The sequence below is a fragment of the Akebia trifoliata genome, chromosome 16, assembly GCF_017979445.1.
Source record: "Akebia trifoliata isolate Shusen 1 chromosome 16, ASM1797944v1, whole genome shotgun sequence".
NCBI classification, from domain to species: Eukaryota; Viridiplantae; Streptophyta; class Magnoliopsida; order Ranunculales; family Lardizabalaceae; genus Akebia; species Akebia trifoliata.
In genome coordinates, this window is record NC_141390.1 from 22,983,295 (window position 1) to 23,002,119 (window position 18,825).

Consider the following 18,825-nt stretch of genomic DNA (forward strand, 5'->3'; position numbering starts at 1 on the left):
TTTAGATTAAAAAAAATCTCAAAATGGTTTTTTGTTTTTTGGACTTGATCCAAAGTGTAAATGGCTAGCTATTGAACTCCTAATTTTAAAATTAAAATTTAATTGTAACTTTGATAAGTACTTAATGTTATAATTACCCTTATTAATTCGTGGGGTGCTTTTATAATTACCTTTTTACTAAGGGTTTGTAATTTACATCAAAGGTGACATCTCATACTACTTTCTGCTCCACGGAACTGAATGATGTCGGATCGCTGGTAAATTAGGCATGCTAGTACTAAAATTTTTTGTTCAAGGGCGGAGCCCGGAGGGGGGGGGGGGGGAATGGCCCACCTTGGATTATATATATATTTTTACTAAGTAATTATAAAAGCACCCATAAATTAATAAGGGCAACTTACACCATAGCCATTTGTATTATCTTATATGAGTTAAAAGTTTCAAAATGAGCTGGATTTTGGTGAGGATAATCTCCAGTTTTGCAAAAAAATGGACGATTTACGATTCTTGAACTTGTTTTAATGGGGTTATAAGTTTCAAAATTTGCTAATTTTTTGTGAGGATGATCTTCTTATCATAGAGATTGTCATTACTAAAAAATGTCAGATCATTCCAAAACTTTTAACCCATTTAAGAAAAAATAATTTGGCTATGGTGTGAGTTGCCCTTATTAATTCATGGGATGCTTTTATAATTACTCTTTTACTAATTTACATCAAAGGTGACATCTCAAAATACTTTCTGCACCACGGAATTGAATAATGTCGGATCTAGTACGTAAAAAATATATTATTTTAAATTCTAAAGTCGCTTTCACAAAAAGTGCTTGAAAAGATAGGTCCCACTTCCAACTATTTAGAGAAATACCTGATCAGATGGTCACGAGTTAGACTTTACGTCCGACTGTTGGGTTTTAGGCATATATTAAAGGCCTCCTAAACAGACTAATACATTGATCGGGTTTAGTACCCAAATAAGCTACCTCACTTACTATAATTTGTTGGAATGTTGAAAAGTTTGAAGCCACTTCACCTCTCGGTAAACATAGATTCTAAGTTAATAGGAAATATTACTTTTCACCATGTTCTTAGTGTTAGAATTTAGGATTTGAATTTTAAAAACCCTTTAATATTCAATAGGTTTGAACCTTTTGGTAAAACAATCTTTTAACCATAGGGTAATACAATCCCATATTTACTTTATGCTTTATGCTTTTACTTTATTTAAGTTTAGTTGAAAGTTTTGTTTTGTCTTGAATAATTTTAATCCCACATCGACTAAGAGAAGAATTGATTTGCAATTATTAAATAGTTGTGTTTTTAATAGCTTTAATGTGGATAGAAGGAGTGGGCGGGCTCACACTCGTACACGGGGGCCCAAGAAGAAAACCAAAGGTTCCAATTTAGATTTGGATCCACCGGTCCGAAAACCTTAATGCATGTGTGCAAGGGGGTGCAAATCTCGGATTTATCAAGACCCAATTTTTAAAAATTCTAGACATTTTATTTTGAACCAATGTGTGTATTCTGAATCAACACAATGTGTCTATTCGGAACCAACACTTTCTCTTTATTTATATCCAATGCTTAGTCGATTTAAAACAGACTTGATTTTTCTGCTATCTTATTTTTATTTTCGACTACCAGTATATCTTTATTCTTTGTTGTGAGAGCACGCAACATCGTCGAGTTCGAAGTTACGTTCCAATTTAGAGTACCCTTTTGGATACGTGGGTTGTTGTATCCTGTAGAACGAACGCCTATAGATTGTGGTACCGTAAAAGGTGCGAATTTCATTTTAAGATAGTCCTTTGTGCACGTCTCAATCAATTTTTTTTTTTTTTTTAGGTAATAATTTTCTATTACATTCAATTTGAAAATTAGGATTTGTTCAAACATCTCTCTTTGTCCATAAGAAATCAGTATTCAGTAGATAACACTTAGGACTCACAATTGGATGGGTTTGCTCACTAACTCAGCTTGCCCAGCCTAAAAAAAAATAGGGTTTAAGGCCTTAAACTTGATTAGGGTTGGCCAATATATATATTTTCACTACCTTTTGTTATTCTCACAAAAATAATTTGGTAAAGCTGTTACCGATGTCATCAGTTGAGTTGACTACTATAGTTTAACCCCTAGAAGAAAATCCTGGCTCCGACCCTGCTTTTGTTCATATCTTTAAAATCCTCATAAATCCAAAAGAAAACATAAGAAAGTATCAGAGACACTTTGTCTTTAATTAAGTTAATTGATGGTGCTTTCTTTCCTCGATACTTGTGTCCATATGTTTTAGATTTTGCATTTTTCTTTATCACATGGGCAAGTAAGGTGTTTCTTTAAGATGAACATGTTGGTCTTCTTCCATATTTTCCCTATTTTGCTCGAGTGAAGTAAGGCTCAGACTCTGATTCTTGTGGCAAATGAGTAGTAATTTGATGGTCCTACTAAGGCTTCATGATTAGCTACTTATACTTTATACAAGTAAATCTCAATATCTTTTTGGTACAACTAATATAGCTGTAGTTCGGCTTCTTGGTGGTGAATAATGTTGTATTTGTAGGCCAATTGGGTTGATCTATGTGTGATGGGTAGTAATAATAGTAGTGGTACTTGAGATACTTGACAATGGCATAATCATTTTTCGTCCTGTATTTGCCCTTGTACAGTAATAATAGTGTGGCGTGAAAAAGGCAGGATTGCTTGCATTTGACGCATTAATCCTGAGGCAAGGCAGGGCAAGCTAGGCCGGAGTCTTCACCTTCAATTCATGAAAACAAATTCTATGCATGTTGTCTGACCCAATGTTATCTGAATGACTACAGGTAGGTTGACTTGTCTTGGGCTTTCTGCATAATTTTCGTTTTTATCATTTGTTGTAGCCATTCTTTCTTCATTGTTTTATTCTTTTTCTTCAAGCTTTTAAATGTTTATTTCAACAAAAAAAAACATGCACACAATATCCCCCCTGAAAGCATCTATAATAAATTTCTTAAGATGATGTTTGGGAAATCTGGTAGGTCTGTCTTTATGAAATATCTTTTTAGGTCAATCCTATACTTTGACCATTGATGGCCCAATGATATTGGGTCACATTAACCATTCAAAAAAAAATATATATATTGATATTGGGTCACATTTCCATAAATTTACTGTGGAGTGACCTTAGGACTTATCTTATATTGTCTGCAGAACCCCCCTTAAACGAAGCCATCCTAGGGGTAGATTGAAAGAATGTTCTGTTCTAGCACACAATATACCCCAAAAGTCTTACCATATTTTGATGATTTTAGCAATCCTTATTCTACTGTATATATTACATCACCAATATCTGTTAATGAGTCTTAGACAATGTTTTAGATTCAACTTGGTAGGAATAGACATAGTAGATCTCACCATGGAAGAAGTTTGCTGATGGGAATGAAATTGGCATTTTGGCAAAAACAATTTCAGAAGACTTGTGCAACCCTCCCTCTATTGTCTTCTCCAAAATTTACACTGAAATTATAAATGCACTAGTGTTAATGTAATCAACAAGTAAACACTATTTACAACTGCTGCATAAAATTTTGTTAAATGTAATTAATTCTTCTTGAAACAATGAATCAGAAAACTTTGCTAGAACACATAGCAATGCAACAGATGAACAATTAGAGATAATGTCACCTTTATCGCATGTGAAGGCTCTGGCTCCATCTTTAGAGGAAGCATTGATAGGCTGATGGCATGCCTTTGTATGCATCACTGAATGCAGAAAGGTTGCCTGGACGCGAGAATACAATCTACACCATGGCGGGAAGTCAAATAATAGTACAAGTTATGGCATTTTCTGTAAAACTACTAAGAAAATGGATCTCAAAATGTATGATTTTTTCGAATTGTTGTATTATAAGATTTAATATGGATTTTTCTTGAAGAGTTAAAAATACAAAATAGTTTCCAAAAAAAATTAAAAATATATAATGTGCCTAACATGGTCGCATTGTTTAAATTATGATTTGATTTGGATTGTCAGATTCAAATTGTTAATTGTTGAATTTTAACTTTGCCACTAACTATATATATTGTGACCATGTAATCTAGTATAAATTGTGCAAACTCATTATGAAACCATGAACTATAAAAAATAGCCCTCTGACTCTTATTGTTTAATATGGCAACACTTTGCATAGTTCTTGGTATAAAAAATCTGAAACGCAGATATTCCCTATGGGTTTTTGACATATGAATTATGAAGAGCAGCATACCGCAGCAAAAATATTATTTAAAATGATCGATAAAGTATTGAAACAAAGAAATAACTAGCAAATAAAATACCAGGAAGGAAAAATAAGATCGGAAGTTTTCATCGTTGAATTTCAAATATAGTTTAATGTGCATTTTTTTCATTTTGTAAATTAAAGAATGTAGAAGCTAGTAGTTTTTTACCCAAGAGAAATGACCAGAAAGCAATAATGTAAGTCCAAATAAATACCTGATAATCCCCGAGTGTACGTGATTTAAAACCAGCTGCACAATATACGAAATAATATTCCCATGTCCTGATGAACTTCTCGTCGAACCCCAATGCAAGAACTTTACTGGAATCCAAGAAGATACACAATATAAGAGTTTAAAAATTATATATATGAGACATGAAAGTCAGCATTTGGTTGGATAATTTGCAAAATCAAAATCAAGAACAATTAAGAACAATATTCCTATTTTTCAGAGAATTGATTAATTTTGATTATTGTAACATACCTTTTATTTTTCAATAAATTATTCCTCCAACACATAAGTGTTTGGTAATAATGTATTCCTATGTTTTCCAAGTGCTCCACACTGCATTCAGGACACTTTCACACCATTGTAAATTTCCAAAAGAAAAATAAAGATGAGAAGATGATATAAATCTAGTAATATTGATGGCATTGTTAAGTTTTACCTGAGTCTAGATGCAGCAACCATAGCAGATGTTATTCTACTCAAAGAAGGAAGGCATCCACCCGGAAAAATGTATTCTTTTACAAAATCTGAGCTTCGTCGATATGAGTCATATCGTTCATCTGGAATTGATATAAACTACAGAAATCCAGCATAGCAAACAATTATTAAGGGCTTGTTAAATAACCAGTTTAGAACCAAAATAAATTTGTTTCTAAGAAAATTCCTTTAATTAAGAAAAATATTTTTTGGGTTTGAAAAAGGAGATCCAAACAGGCTTTGAAGGACACTACCACCTTAGACATATATTACTATATGGAAGTTAATATATAGAGAAGAGTGCTGATAATTGGACGAAATTTTGATGCATGCTGATGTGGAAGAACATAACTTATTAAAAAGAAAAAAAGAGAGAGAGTGTCTCTCTCTTGCCCGTTCTCTGCCCACATATTTGTCTTTTTTGTTTTTAAGGTTCATGTAATTTTATCCTCTACAACCCCATTTCATTTGATCATGATTTTGAATGTCACAAGGTGATCAACTCTCTGAAAGTTTCATTTTTTCACTATGGGCAGGAGGGAGAAACTCTCTTTTTCTCTTGTCTTTTTTTAATAAGTTATGCTCTTTCATGTCAGTGAGCGTCAGGCCAAAAGTCTGTCAAATTATCAGCACTTTATAGAGAATGCTACCCCCAAGAGGTTGTTAAGGCCTTTGAAACATCACATTGTTTTGAAGTAAATCACAAAAAAGAGGAGTTCCTCATTAGTGATTTCTTTTTTAAATTCTCTAGTTATTTATCTAACTTCTATAATTTTTATTGAATCTTAAACATCCATAAGGTTCTCTCTTGCAACAGAACATACCCAAAAGCTATTTTAGACATCAAATGAATAAAAAAAAAGGCATTCATGCACCATCTCAGGAGCGGCATGTCGTTCAGGCCATACTACAATACAAAGTTTCTCCAATGGAACATTGTTACCTGTAGAACTAGGAGACCATTTTTGGCTAACACTGATTCGCAAGATCGAAAGAAATCTTCCACGTACTCATGACCTAAGTGTTCTATCATCTCACTTAAAAAATAAAAAAAATAAGAGCAATGTCATTTTGCCAACAAAATTTAGTTCAGCATGTTAAATGGTGATAGAGATTTAGTGGTGATCCAGGACTCACTTAGATATGATCCTGTCGTATTTGTGAGATTTGGGCAATTGGCGATAGTCGCATAGAAGGAACCTTATGCGGTCCTGAAAGTAGAGGTGATTTGGGTTAGACATAAATGCAGGAAAATAAAATTTTGGACATAATTATCCCAAAATAAAATTAATTTTATACTTCTAAGTATTGTACTAGGAGGGAAGTATAGTTATCTCGATTTAGCTTTAAATGCTTCTGAAGTGATCTACCAATGTAAGTGAGACTTCTTACGAAATATCATCAATGAAATACAAAGACTATAATGTGATACACAGATTGACAAACACCTGAAGTCCAACTTCTTTCACTTTCATCTCTGCGTATTTCAGTTGCTCCTCAGATAGGGTGATGCCGGTGTATTTGCATCCAGTTTGTCTCACAACTTCTATAGCTAGGCTTCCCCAACCAGAGCCAATCTCAAGAATTTCATGCTTGCTTTCAATTCTAGCCTAGATACACACACACACACACAATCAGAAATCTCATGCTCATGATTAATCCAAGAAAAAAACAATTTGATGAAATTGTTGGTGAAGGTCAACCTTTTCAATCAGAACGGACAATTTCCTTAGTTGTGCATCTTTTAAGTCTTCATTCTCCGTCTATCAAATGATTTACACACATTAAAGTTAGTACCATATAAATTATGTAAAATGTATATAAAATGTAAGATAGGAAAACTCAAATTGCATTAATGTATTGTTAAAGATAAATTCATCAGAAGGGCATTAGATGAACCTTAAATATTCCAGTGGAATAAGTCATTGTTTCATCCAAATACAGAGCGAACAGATCATTACTCTAAAAAGAGAAAAAAATATGGAGAAAAACTGTTAGATTTATTGAAAAGTAATCAAATTAAATGCGGCAATAAAATGGTCAAGAAGATGAAAAGTACAAGTGAACAAGAAGAAACAATATGGTCAAGATGGAGTACTCAAGGAAACCATCACTAGTGACATGAAGTAAACCTTGATATGTTCAATGAGATTTGAAAAAAGGCTTTAGTTCCTAAGGTTCTTCTATATAGACATAAATTCAGTTCATTATTAAGTAAAATTTTAATTAAATTCTTGCACTTTATATATATATATATATATATATATGAATAAAAGCATACCAAATCGTAATGACGGGAGATGTTTCTACGAGCTTGCGTGAGAGTGTTTTTCCTTAACACGTGCCGAAATAAGTATTTTGCAGATGCAATTCCAGCAGTAAAAAACAATGGCGTCCACCAACTCCTGTAGGCAACAATTGGTCAATGCATAAGTTCAAATTTATTCTTGGCCAATAGACATTTGTTAATAGATTTTGTAGCTAAAATAATACTTAGAAAATACCTTTTATTATTATGATTTCTAACAGACTCATTCAAATCCCTATTAGCGATAAAAATCTGCAGAACGTAATTAGACCGAGGAAAATTTGTGGAAGTAAACAATGGCCAAATTTATTTGGACAACAAAAGCTCTATTGCAAATTAATGGGGATGGACGATAAACTATTTTACCATGAATAAATTCAGAAGACCTTTTTCTTTATCTAAGAAAGAAAAATCACCATTGATGTATGCATCAGCAATGCCCAAATCAGCTTCTGTAGCAACCTATCAAACAAATGTTGGTGCTTCTCAGTAACATGGTGTATTTCAATATGTATTGAAAATGTGACTTAAATAAAAAATAAAAATTGACATTTTCTTTCTTACACATCTAATGGCATGTCATCATTAGAAGAAAAAATGAATATATTTGAAGGGACTTGCCTTCCAGTAGAACCGAGGATTGTGAATTTTCAGGACAGATTTTAGACAACAACTTTTGTCGATCCCTTCAAAATGGAAAATTGTTCCTCCTTCCTCTAATAAACTACAGATATCAAAATGCATTCAAGATCAAATATCTCAAGTAAATAATGAGTCAAAATTGGCAAGGACTTGAATTAATCACGAAATGATCCTTGAATAAAAATACATCATAAATTGGGACTTTACGTGTTAATGACCCATTTCTCTATTTCCCCCTGAGAGGAGTGTTAGATTCACAAAACCATCTCCAATAAGTATGAATAAGATGTGCAACAAGAAACTACATTTTTGTCTGTATTGTCACCAGTGTCAACCATGTGTTGGACACTTATCGCTATAAATATAAGCAAACTTACAGCATTCCTTATATCTAATCAGTTTTTTTATGTCAAATTTTACTGGCTAAAGACTTGAGGTGTAAGCCTCAGGAACATTTATTTTCTAAATAGACAAATAAATAAATATATCGTAAAATTTAGAATATAAGATAAATCAAGAAAGAAAAAATGATAACTCACAATTTCACATTCCAAAGTTTAACATTCAAATGCAGATTCAAACCTCATTAAAATCAAATTAAAGTTGTACGATATCCATAGTTTCATTCTCCCAAGTATTGTCCATAGTGATGAATTGTAATAAAATGTATAGGCAGGGTACTCATATCTCCAAAACAATGTTTCAAGTAAAAGTTTTTCCTACATTATGTTCTGAAATCTTATAAGAAAGAATGCATGAATAGAAGCTATATTCCTGAAACCAAGAAACAAACTTACATTAAACAACCCGTAGTGATAAAATTCTCAAGGAACCTAGTAACAAAAAGGCGCGCTCCTGTTTCCATCAGAGAAGGGACCATATATTTTATGTCTCTCAAAAGAACACTGTTCTTTCCAAGAACACTATATGCAGCATCCATGCCTGCCTGCAACAGAACCAGACTTTATTTAGGAGCTGCAACATATATGATGAGTTTCATTTTAATGATAAATTTAAATCAAACAACTAGGAATCACTATGATTGGCTTAATACCATATCATTGTTCCAATAGAAACAATACATCGAGGATATATCCAATAAACATTACCTTCAATCCATCTTCATGGAAGCCATAGCCTGTCAACAAAGTGTCTTGCTAAGTAAACCAATGTCCAATAGACAAAAAAGGAAACAAAAAAAAAAAAAAAAAAACCATATTCCTAGTTAATCCAATCATCTACATATGTTTTTTTAAGGATTAATGCTGGAGTGACCTCAATGGAAGACACAGGGGGGACATCTTGACGTGGTGGTGTGCGCATGCCCGTAGATGCATTTTCTCTGAGATACAAGTAAAACGCATCTACGGACATCTGCACGCCACCACGTCAAGGTGTCCCCGCCGAGGTCACTCCAGTACGACTCTATGTTAAATACAATAAAGAAACCAAGACTCACCTTGGTATGCTCCACAAAACCATATTCCTCTCTTCCCTTGGATTCCATCAAGCTCAAGAGAAGCTTTTGAGGCACCAACCGATGGAATAGGATGACTTGTTGACCATTTAAACAGGGTATGGTCTGGTGTATAAGGTGGATTGAGTGTCACCAAGAAAGGTAGTCCAGTCTCAGTAATATTCTGCAAGTTTATAATTCAATATTATTAGAGCACTACAATTACAGGCAAGAGTTACAAAATTCGTTTGAAGAGAGTATTATTTGTCTATGGATACTAATGTTAGATCAATTGTATATCAAATATATAATAAACTCAGAACACACAAAACAAGATACATTCAAAAAGAAGATATGTCACAAACCTGAAGTACATTGAGCCAATATGTCAAACATGCTTTATTGGATGTGGTTCCAAGATAATTTGATGCACTCCATGTTGTTTGGTTTTTGGGCATTAAGTTTTTGTCACGATGGAGGTAAATATCACTGCCAATATAGCATATACAATGATTATGCATTTAGACTTCAAGTGATAATTCAGGACAGAATTGTTTGTTCATTTCTTGTTACTCAATTTTATAAAGCAACCAAAGAAATAGGAAAGATAAGGCATCAAATCTTGTAAAATGGTTTGGTCCTCAAGTATAGAATAGCAATCACCAATCAGTGGTTATATATTTAACACTTCTAACCATCCAAAAATTTCAGCAATGAAATATGAAAAATTGGATATTTACCTCATATCTAACTACTTATAAACTAGATACAACACTAATAAACAAATGCAGTGACACTGAGTTCTGATTCTTACAAATTATGGTTGGACATTTCTTATCAATAGCATCAAAGTATTTGAAACTATGCAATCCAAGAAAAGAAAAGAACGTACTTGTAGATGTATTGGTAAGCACCAAGTACTCTTGTTTCCTCAGAAGTTGCTTGTTTTCCTAATATACTCAAAGTATCAGGTGCATGAACAGATATGATAGACCCATCAAACATTTCTTGTGAACCATCTATGCCTGATACAATGCAACCTGCAAAAAAAAAAAACAATTTATATATATATATATATCTTTTTTCAGTTTGAAATCCAAATACATCAAATTTCAATTTATTTAGCTATTTTAATATGAAATACAATCTTCATTTTCAAGGGCTTACCAAATCATAGTTCCATAAAACGTATGTTTACTATAGTCTACTAAATCTTCAAGACATGATGAATCACCTTCATGTATAAGTATGTATGTGTGTGTGTGTGTATTTCAACCCTTCCCGTTAAGAGGAAAAAAAACTGCTCAATTACCTCCATTATATGTTGAAACAGACTGTACTGCAAAACCAGTTCTTATTCGACAATCCCTCGTTTCCAGCTCTTTCCTGACCTGTTAGTTTTGTTGACTTAAGCTGAGTTATCACTCCACCCAATGTTGTAAAATGCAAAGATATATAAAAATGTACCTTATTGACATAAGTATGTGAATGCAATCGTATTGCAAGCTGCTGAGGATGGCCAAAATGCTGTAAGAATTAAGTTTAGAAACAAAAATATCATTTTGAAATTCTTAGAGGGAATAATATCTCATGCCTAACTACATGAGAATAAGATTTGAAAACTGCAAAGTAGTGAAGCCTAGTGACTACTACTCAATGCTAATTTGGCAAAATGATAGATATCATCTTGATGTAGCATGATCAGGTTTTATTGGGGGCATAGACCCATAGCTCAGTTGGTTTGACACATTGCAAAATAACTTTGAGGTCATGGGTTCAAGTCCAGCTTACCCAAACAAAACAAAACAAAACAAAAAAACAAAAAAAAAATTGATCAGGTTTTAATTGAGACATTTGTTTTGTGCTGTTTGTTGGGCTTTTGAGTCTTGTGAGTTAAGTCTAAAGGCCTTTTTGTTTTGTTATGTTTTAGGATTTGTAATATGTTGGCAATAGGAACTGCATGCCAAGGAGCGATATTTCACGGGTCCAACCATTTTGTTATGTTTATATTGATTTGGTATTTATCCAGCTATGAGAAAACAGGGTATTTTTGGAAGGAAAATGAGTTGGTTAAGATTTTGTAATCATAAGCTAGGGAGAGTTGGTTTTGGATTGGGAAACATACAATTTTGTAAGTATACCCTGAAATCATTACCAAACATAGTGAAACTTTCTCATCTCTTATCTGGGGACATAGACATAACAAACCAAGTAAATATTGATTGTTTTCTTATTTATTGTATCACATATATATCTATATGTGGTGATCCGCACTCGCATGTTTCTTGCATTCTAGGCAACTCTTAGGAGAAGTTGTTCGCATTTCCTACACAAGTATTAGAACTTTGTACCTTCTAATTGAGGAAGGATTTCTTTTGACTGTTTGGGAATCGCGTACCTGGTTGTAAGGATAGGTGAGACATTTATGTGATAGTTACCAATGTGGGTAGGTCAAAGCTGAGAGAAATCTTATAAATTAGGAGCAACTAAAGGATGTCCTAGGTAGATAATTTGGATTTGAAAATTGTGTTTGTACATAGTTTAGTCCCTTGTACTTAAAACACAATTTTTTGGTGGAATTTAACTGATTCTCCTTGTTCAATTTCTCTTTGTTTCTATAATTAAGTTCTTGTCTCCAACCTCATCCCATCTGAAGGTAGATTTAATTAAAAGGGCACATATAGGGGCAGGGTATTGGACATTTGGACATGCCCCAAGAATAAGTCGGATGCTCTAAGAGGCTTGGATACTTCAGTTCCAAAAAATAATTAAAAATTTAAGGGAAACATACCTGAAGTAGTTGGTGGTTGCGGAAGAATGAAAGTACAGAAAAAGCTGAAAAGCCCATTACTCCTTCTGAAGGGCACGACCAGATCGAAGCACAGATTGGAACCTATAGAATTTCATTATCAAGACACAATTATGGTCAAGTAGAAGACTAAAAAGTATAAAACCACTTGTAACAACAATATGCATATGTATTAATCAATGAATGCTCAATAATCTCACAATATAAGCCTTCTGAAATAATTCAGAATAACTATGTGACTTGATGAAATGCGCCAAGGTTTCATTGCGATTGAGGTCAGGGTTGCTCTTAAGATCTTCAAGGTACCTGATGATCATAACAGAATGAAATGTAGTCAAAGAGGCTCCAAGAACAAAATTTAGCAAAGAAATGAAAGTTAAATCAATGGGGAGACAAGAAGATTACAAATCCATTACAACATAGCTAATGTATGGCTATTACTTCAAACACAACTTGAGGTATTCATATGGATGGATGGATGATTATGTCTTCATCATGGTGTAGTATATGTGCAGAATGAAACATCTAATTGTAACGTAGCAATTCAACTACATCATAAATTTGAAATTAACATAAATAAGGAATGAAAAATGTTCGGTACCCTACTATTTGCCCTACGTGTTTTGTCCTACATGGGTTAGAAGTTTTGGAATGGGCTGATTTTTTGGTGAGGATAATCTCTATGGTGAGAAGATCATCCTCACCAAAAATCAGCCCATTCCAAAACTTCTAGCCCCATGTTTACAAGTTGAAGAATCGTAGGGTAAATAGTAGGGTGCCGAGCATGCCCCCATAAGGAATATATATATATAAACCATTTACTAGAATCGTAAAAAAGATAATGCAAAGTATGATAACTACGAATCCAATTTCATAAAACTCTCAATATTTAATAGAGTCACGATAAAATGACATGCTAACATGTACACCATCTATACGTGGTTGACGTGGCAAGTGCACATTAACCATAGATCTTTTTTTTTGAGATGCACAAGGAAAAAGATTTACGGTTCATGCACTTGCCATGTCAACCAAGTACAAACCGCGTATGTGTCAACACGTAATTTTATCATTAGTCTATTTAATGTAAGTCATTATAAAAAGAAAGAATAATGCCCGAGTGACCTAAAGATTGACCTCAATTCACACTTTGCTGATGTGGTGATGTGTACAGAACCATAATGCTTTCCACCCGTATCACTCAAGATTGACTCACAAAGAAATTCTAACTCTCTTTTAAATGGAAAATCACCGATTTTTAAACAAAAAATCTGCATTTAATAGAAGATTTAACTAATTAATCCCCGATATTTTTAAACAAAAAATCTGCATTTAATTCAGTGAAATTTGTGGCAAAGTTTAAGAGATGACTTACTTGATAACATCATCCTTAAATTTGAATATCTCTCTGATCATTTGATAGAAGTAGGGATTTAGTAGGTTCTTCTTTTGTGCGAACAAGCTTGACAACCCGTTTCGGCTTCCCCATTCACAGCCTTCACCTTTGTCTAAGCTCACAGAGAACGACATATTGGATGTCTCCATTTCAACTCCAAGACCCTCAAACAAGTCCATCATATTTGGATACATTACCTGTCCAATTATCCAATTCAATGATCATTGTGTTGTGTAACTAATGCAAAAGAAGAACCATTAAACCTAACTATAAGATATCTCTAAAAAAAAAATAGGGAAGAAAGATCATACGATGAAGTTAAAAATGGTTGGTGATTTAATATTATTATCTATATAAATTAAGATATTGTGATTTGTGAATGAGAAATATCAATTAATACCTTTAATAGGCAAAAAAAATTTAAAAAGCTGTTATTGGCACCCCAACTTTTACTTATTGCATCCCAATTAAAAATAAAGAAAATAAGTGAATGATTATGAATAAATAAAAGTTGGGGTACCAATTGAAGTACATTTTTTTTTTCTTTCTATCTACCAGATTTATATTTTTGGGTTTAAGATTAAGTAGTGCTGGAGTGACCTCAAGATTGGACCTCACATCGCACACCTTGACATGAAAGTGTATGGGAACCATAAATGCTTTCCTCAAGAGAGGAGTGAAAAAGCATCCATCATTCCTATCCACTTTCACGTCAAGATTTGTGATATGAGGTCCGATCTTGAGGTCACTTCGACATTAATTTTTAAGATATATATATGAGCTTAATTAAATCATAATTGTAAACAACTACTGAAATTATTTGAACAAGTATTATAATGTTTTGTGATGTTGAGATCATAATTTAAGCCAAACCTTTGTAATATTTGAAGAGTATTGAGGTGTCTTAAATAATTTAAGAAATTGGGGTGTAAAAGTGAGAGGGTGCCAATAGCAACTCTAAAATTTATAATCATTTCATTAAATATATATTTATTAATAATTTTACACTAATTTAATTATGTGACTCCTCATATGAGATGATTCAAATAAATCAACTCGATATTTATTAGAATCGAGACAGGACAAGTATTTTATATTGTGCGGAGTCGAGATAGGAAAAAAAGTTAACACTAAGGATAAAAGGTTCACATAGGATTTAAAACGAGTAGAGGTCCTCATTTGAATGACAAGCACCTCTTTATATTTTGATGAATATTTGGTATATCTCGTGTTTCAAATTGAAAGCATGCCTCTAGAATTCAATCTTTTATGGACTAATTAAAATGATCTAAATATCATTTTTTTTTCTTTCTAAAACTAATCATTTTCAATCCCTTGAATAAGACGATGATGATGAATGATGAATGATGAATACGACAATGACAATGATTTAGTGGTGATAACAATAAGGGCATTGATGATGTCATTTTTCATTAGTTTAAAATAGAAGACCAAGGTCAAGCGACATGTCATCAATTTGAAAATAGAAAGATAATATCCTAAGAGTCGTGATGATATGACTCGCCAAGTGACATACTCAATCAACTCCCTGATATGACAAATTTGAGAATCGTGGTGTCGATTGAATATGCCACCTAGAAAGTCATATTATCGGGACTCATCCTAAATAATCATTAAGGGTATGTTTGATTGCACATGAAAAATGGTGAAAAATCAATTTTCATGAAAAATGGCATTTTTCAAGTGTTTAATTGCACATAGAAATGGAAATTCATTTTCCACCTCAATTAAAAAGTCCACTAAAACATGGATTTCACTTTCCCACCCATGTGGGTGGGAAAGTGAAATTCACCCGTATTTTTCATCCATAATTTTTTTACTCATATCTTCTTCACCACCATTATTACACAACCTCGCTATTGTCACCATCGTCGTCGTCGTTGCCTTCATCGTCGTCATCGCCGTCTTCACCATCTCCGACTACATTTCCTTTCTCTCTCTCTCCTCTTCTCCTTCTCCATCATTCACCTATATCACTACCACCACCACGTTCTTCCCTCATCTTCTTCATCACTTACCTTCATTTCCATTGTCATCGTCATCACCATCACCACCGTCACCATTGCTACTATCACCATCATCGCCACCACCACCACTACCATTGCCACAGTTGCTATCGTTACCATCGCCACTCATTTTCTTCTTTCTCTCCCCCTTCTCTCAATTTCTTTCTTCTCCTTTCTTTTTTTTCCTCATTTAATTTTTTCCTTATTTTATCCAAGTAAAATCAAAGAATAGAATTTAATTTTCCAACTTTACCTATTTTTCATTACAATTTTTTCATGGATTTTAAATTTAAAAAAAAATCATTTTTCATGCAATCAAACATATCCTAAGAGTATAGCATGTCATAAATATACCACGTGTCATATAAAGGACAGGTACTATCAAAATTTTGAACTTCAAAAGTAAGAATAAAATCCAACGGCTGACGTGGGAAAGATACTTTAATGTCCAACGACTACAAATTTAAAACGAAAGAAAAATTCCAAAGGTAGGTTAGGAAGATATTCCTGATTTCCTTCTAAGAAATCTTTATTTTCATATTTCAAATCTGTCATTCGTTTGACACTTGGACCGCAAATCCAATGAATCTTGCCACACACGTGTTTATTAGAAAATATATAAAATCAAGTCACTTAGCAGCCATACACAAGTTTCCGATTGATTTTTTCCTCACGGGCCTGTGTGCAAACAGCCATTTGTTGAAATGTGGCGCACATGACATCGCCAATAAGAGAGAAAATTTCTCTCTCCTGCCAGTAATGATTTTCGGACTTTATTATTTTCACTCGGTCTGACGCGGTAAGGGGGTAAATAATCGTTGATTTTTCCTTGTGTATCTCGAAGAATTTGAGTTAGAGAATCACAACTCTTTAATTTTAAGATTTTAAATCTTAAAATGAGTCATTAAACCCAAATGGATCATCATATTTTGAATCTAACAACACCACACTCTTCTAGATTTTATGAAAAAAAATTTAAATTTAATCCAAAAAATTAAAAATGAATAATTATTGAATACCCAAATTTAAAATTAAAATTCAATGATAAAAAATAATTTTTTATTTATTTATATAGAATTTCATTTTTTACAATCTTATGATATCGCATGAGTCATTTTGCTCATAGACTCTTCAGTGCTTACCACGTCAAACATACAAAACTAGTTTTACAATTAATGATGGCACTTTTGTAAATTAAGAATGCCATTCAATATACGTGAGTACATATGATTGGTGGATCTCAGATTGCTCTATACGCAAAAAAAGATTTCCATATCTTATAATGTTTTTGACTGATACAAGGTGATCGGATCGGGAAATTTTATTTTTCTCCCTCATTGTTGATGTGACATGTCAAATCTTGTGAGCAAAAAATAATTTCAAGAGTTCATGCTTTAGATCAATTTTAAAATGTTTTAAAAAAATTAAAAATCAAACTTTTTTTTTATCTAATCAAAGGCTTTTAAAATTAACTAATGAACTACAAAATTTAAATTTCAAATTCAACAAATAAAATTTAAGAAATTTTTTAAAAGGTGGAATTTTTTTTTTTTTTTGTGAAAAATCTTATTTCAGCGAACTATTTTTTTTAATTCCCAAAACAGAAAATTAAAATATTTCACTTAAAAGTGTGGAAAAAATTTCCTGACTTGCAAAGCAATAATTTTCCACCAACTTTAAGTAAAATAATTTTGAAAATGGTGATTTATCATTTTCAAAATTAAAAGGAATTGTATGCTAAAATGGGAATTTCACAATTTTCAGAGCATGTTTTTGATAAATCAGAGAAATAATACTTACTGGATTGAAGATCATGAATCCAAGATCTAAATCGACAGCATCGATGGTCACAGTCTTGGCATGGCCGCCCAAGTGATTCTCCTTCTCATATAACACCACATCAACCCCAGCTTTCGCAAGAACGTAAGCCGATACCAATCCACTGATCCCTCCTCCAATCACTGCTACTCGCATCTTCGATGGATCAAATGTTCTACTAACAACTTCACTGAATCAATTACCTCAAATTTTATTTTATTTATTTCAGTTTTGAGAGACAAATGGAGATTAATGTAAGAAATAGTTTATCTCTTTTTCGATTTTTGAGATAAATTTCAGCAAAAATATGAACGCTTTCATCGATAAAATCTCGACTATATATATATATATAGGTTTTATCTCTTTTTTTTTTTTAAAAAAAAAAAGAACACTGTTAGAGAAATCATTAAATTACTTCAATTAGACTACTTAAGCACCAGAGAAGAAAGAAAAAAAAAAAAATTTGTAGAGAGAAGTTTGATTTACCAAAAACGTATCAAATTACCTAAGCAGATCAGAACACTAAAAAACCTTGAAACAACATGGATTTGGTGAACACTCTCGTATCAAATTTATACAAGAAATGTGAAGATCACCAATTCCAACCATGATGAGGGGTTGAATTTGCTGTTTTCATTCTACATACAATTTGATGCTCTTGCCCACAAAAATGTCTTGTACGACACGTAATCGGGTTCACAAACCCTAAAGTTAATAGAATTAATTTAAAAAAAGAAGAGAGGCTTGTGATTTTCAATGTTTCAAAATTCTCACTTCAAGGTGCGGGTCTTATAGCACAAGGTGAGTGTGTAAGGTCCTGCTGGCATCGTGGTTTAAGTGCTCGTGAAGCTTAAGCGTCAACTTAGCAGGCCCTTAATGGGTAGGGTCGTGGGGAGGCATGTGGTTTTCAATGTTTAAAAATAGAAAAATGCTAATGGGACTTTTAAAACCATAGATGCTATCCTCGAGAAATAAGTGAAAAACATCTATGGTTTTGAACACAGTTACACATCAGCTCAATATCGAAAGAGTTCTGCGTTCCTTTTTCATAATTTATTTAATTAAAATTGGTTAAACAAATTAAATTTCACCCGATAAATAAAACGTTTTCATGTAGTGGACTAGTGGCCAGGGTCTGTTCTTTATAGAAACCAACTCCAACTTCAGAAGCTGGCTTCTGGAAGAAGCAGAAGTCTAGAGTCTAAAAAGTCACATCCAACAGAAGTTTGTTCGTTACAGAAGTACATAAATTAGAAATTGATGTTCGTTTGATAACTTTTTACTATTGAATTTTGATAAAATGACTAGAATACCCTTAATATTGATAATGCATCTAGAATGCACAAAAATGAATAGAATATCTTAATAAATACATAATTACATTATATATATATATATATATATATAT

At 32.8% G+C, this 18,825-nt stretch overlaps 2 protein-coding genes across 5 annotated transcripts in view; one reads left to right on the forward strand and one right to left on the reverse strand.

The window, feature by feature from the left end:
• The window catches only part of LOC147382917 (uncharacterized), a 25,420-nt gene extending 22,807 nt beyond the window's left edge, over positions 1–2,613 (forward strand). The window contains exon 19 of the mRNA XM_086427241.1: positions 2,560–2,613. Coding sequence (XP_086283367.1) covers positions 2,560–2,613 — 54 coding nt within the window. The remainder of the gene's footprint in view (positions 1–2,559) is intronic.
• A 583-nt stretch (positions 2,614–3,196) lies between these two features.
• LOC147382918 (uncharacterized) lies at positions 3,197–18,134 on the reverse strand. 4 transcript variants are annotated; one of them, XM_086428827.1, is made up of 26 exons: positions 17,923–18,123; positions 17,400–17,592; positions 13,552–13,769; positions 12,377–12,482; positions 12,159–12,260; positions 10,835–10,894; positions 10,680–10,758; positions 10,260–10,407; positions 9,733–9,856; positions 9,371–9,551; positions 9,021–9,049; positions 8,709–8,857; positions 7,891–7,993; positions 7,636–7,731; positions 7,466–7,521; positions 7,243–7,366; positions 6,861–6,923; positions 6,665–6,724; positions 6,410–6,571; positions 6,099–6,172; positions 5,905–5,998; positions 4,924–5,060; positions 4,740–4,820; positions 4,471–4,576; positions 3,663–3,778; positions 3,197–3,494 (listed from the first exon to the last, which is right to left on the reverse strand). In XM_086428827.1, exons 2-25 carry the CDS (start codon positions 17,571–17,573, stop codon positions 3,695–3,697), a joined length of 2,610 nt encoding a protein of 869 aa, XP_086284953.1. In that variant the 5' UTR covers positions 17,574–17,592; positions 17,923–18,123; the 3' UTR covers positions 3,197–3,494; positions 3,663–3,694. The 4 variants fall into 4 exon arrangements, 3 of the variants coding, with proteins under 3 accessions (XP_086284953.1, XP_086284955.1, XP_086284954.1); XM_086428829.1 differs by having other exon boundaries at positions 17,400–17,595; XM_086428828.1 differs by lacking the exon at positions 17,923–18,123 and having other exon boundaries at positions 17,400–17,750.
• Between the last annotated feature and the right edge of the window lie 691 nt (positions 18,135–18,825).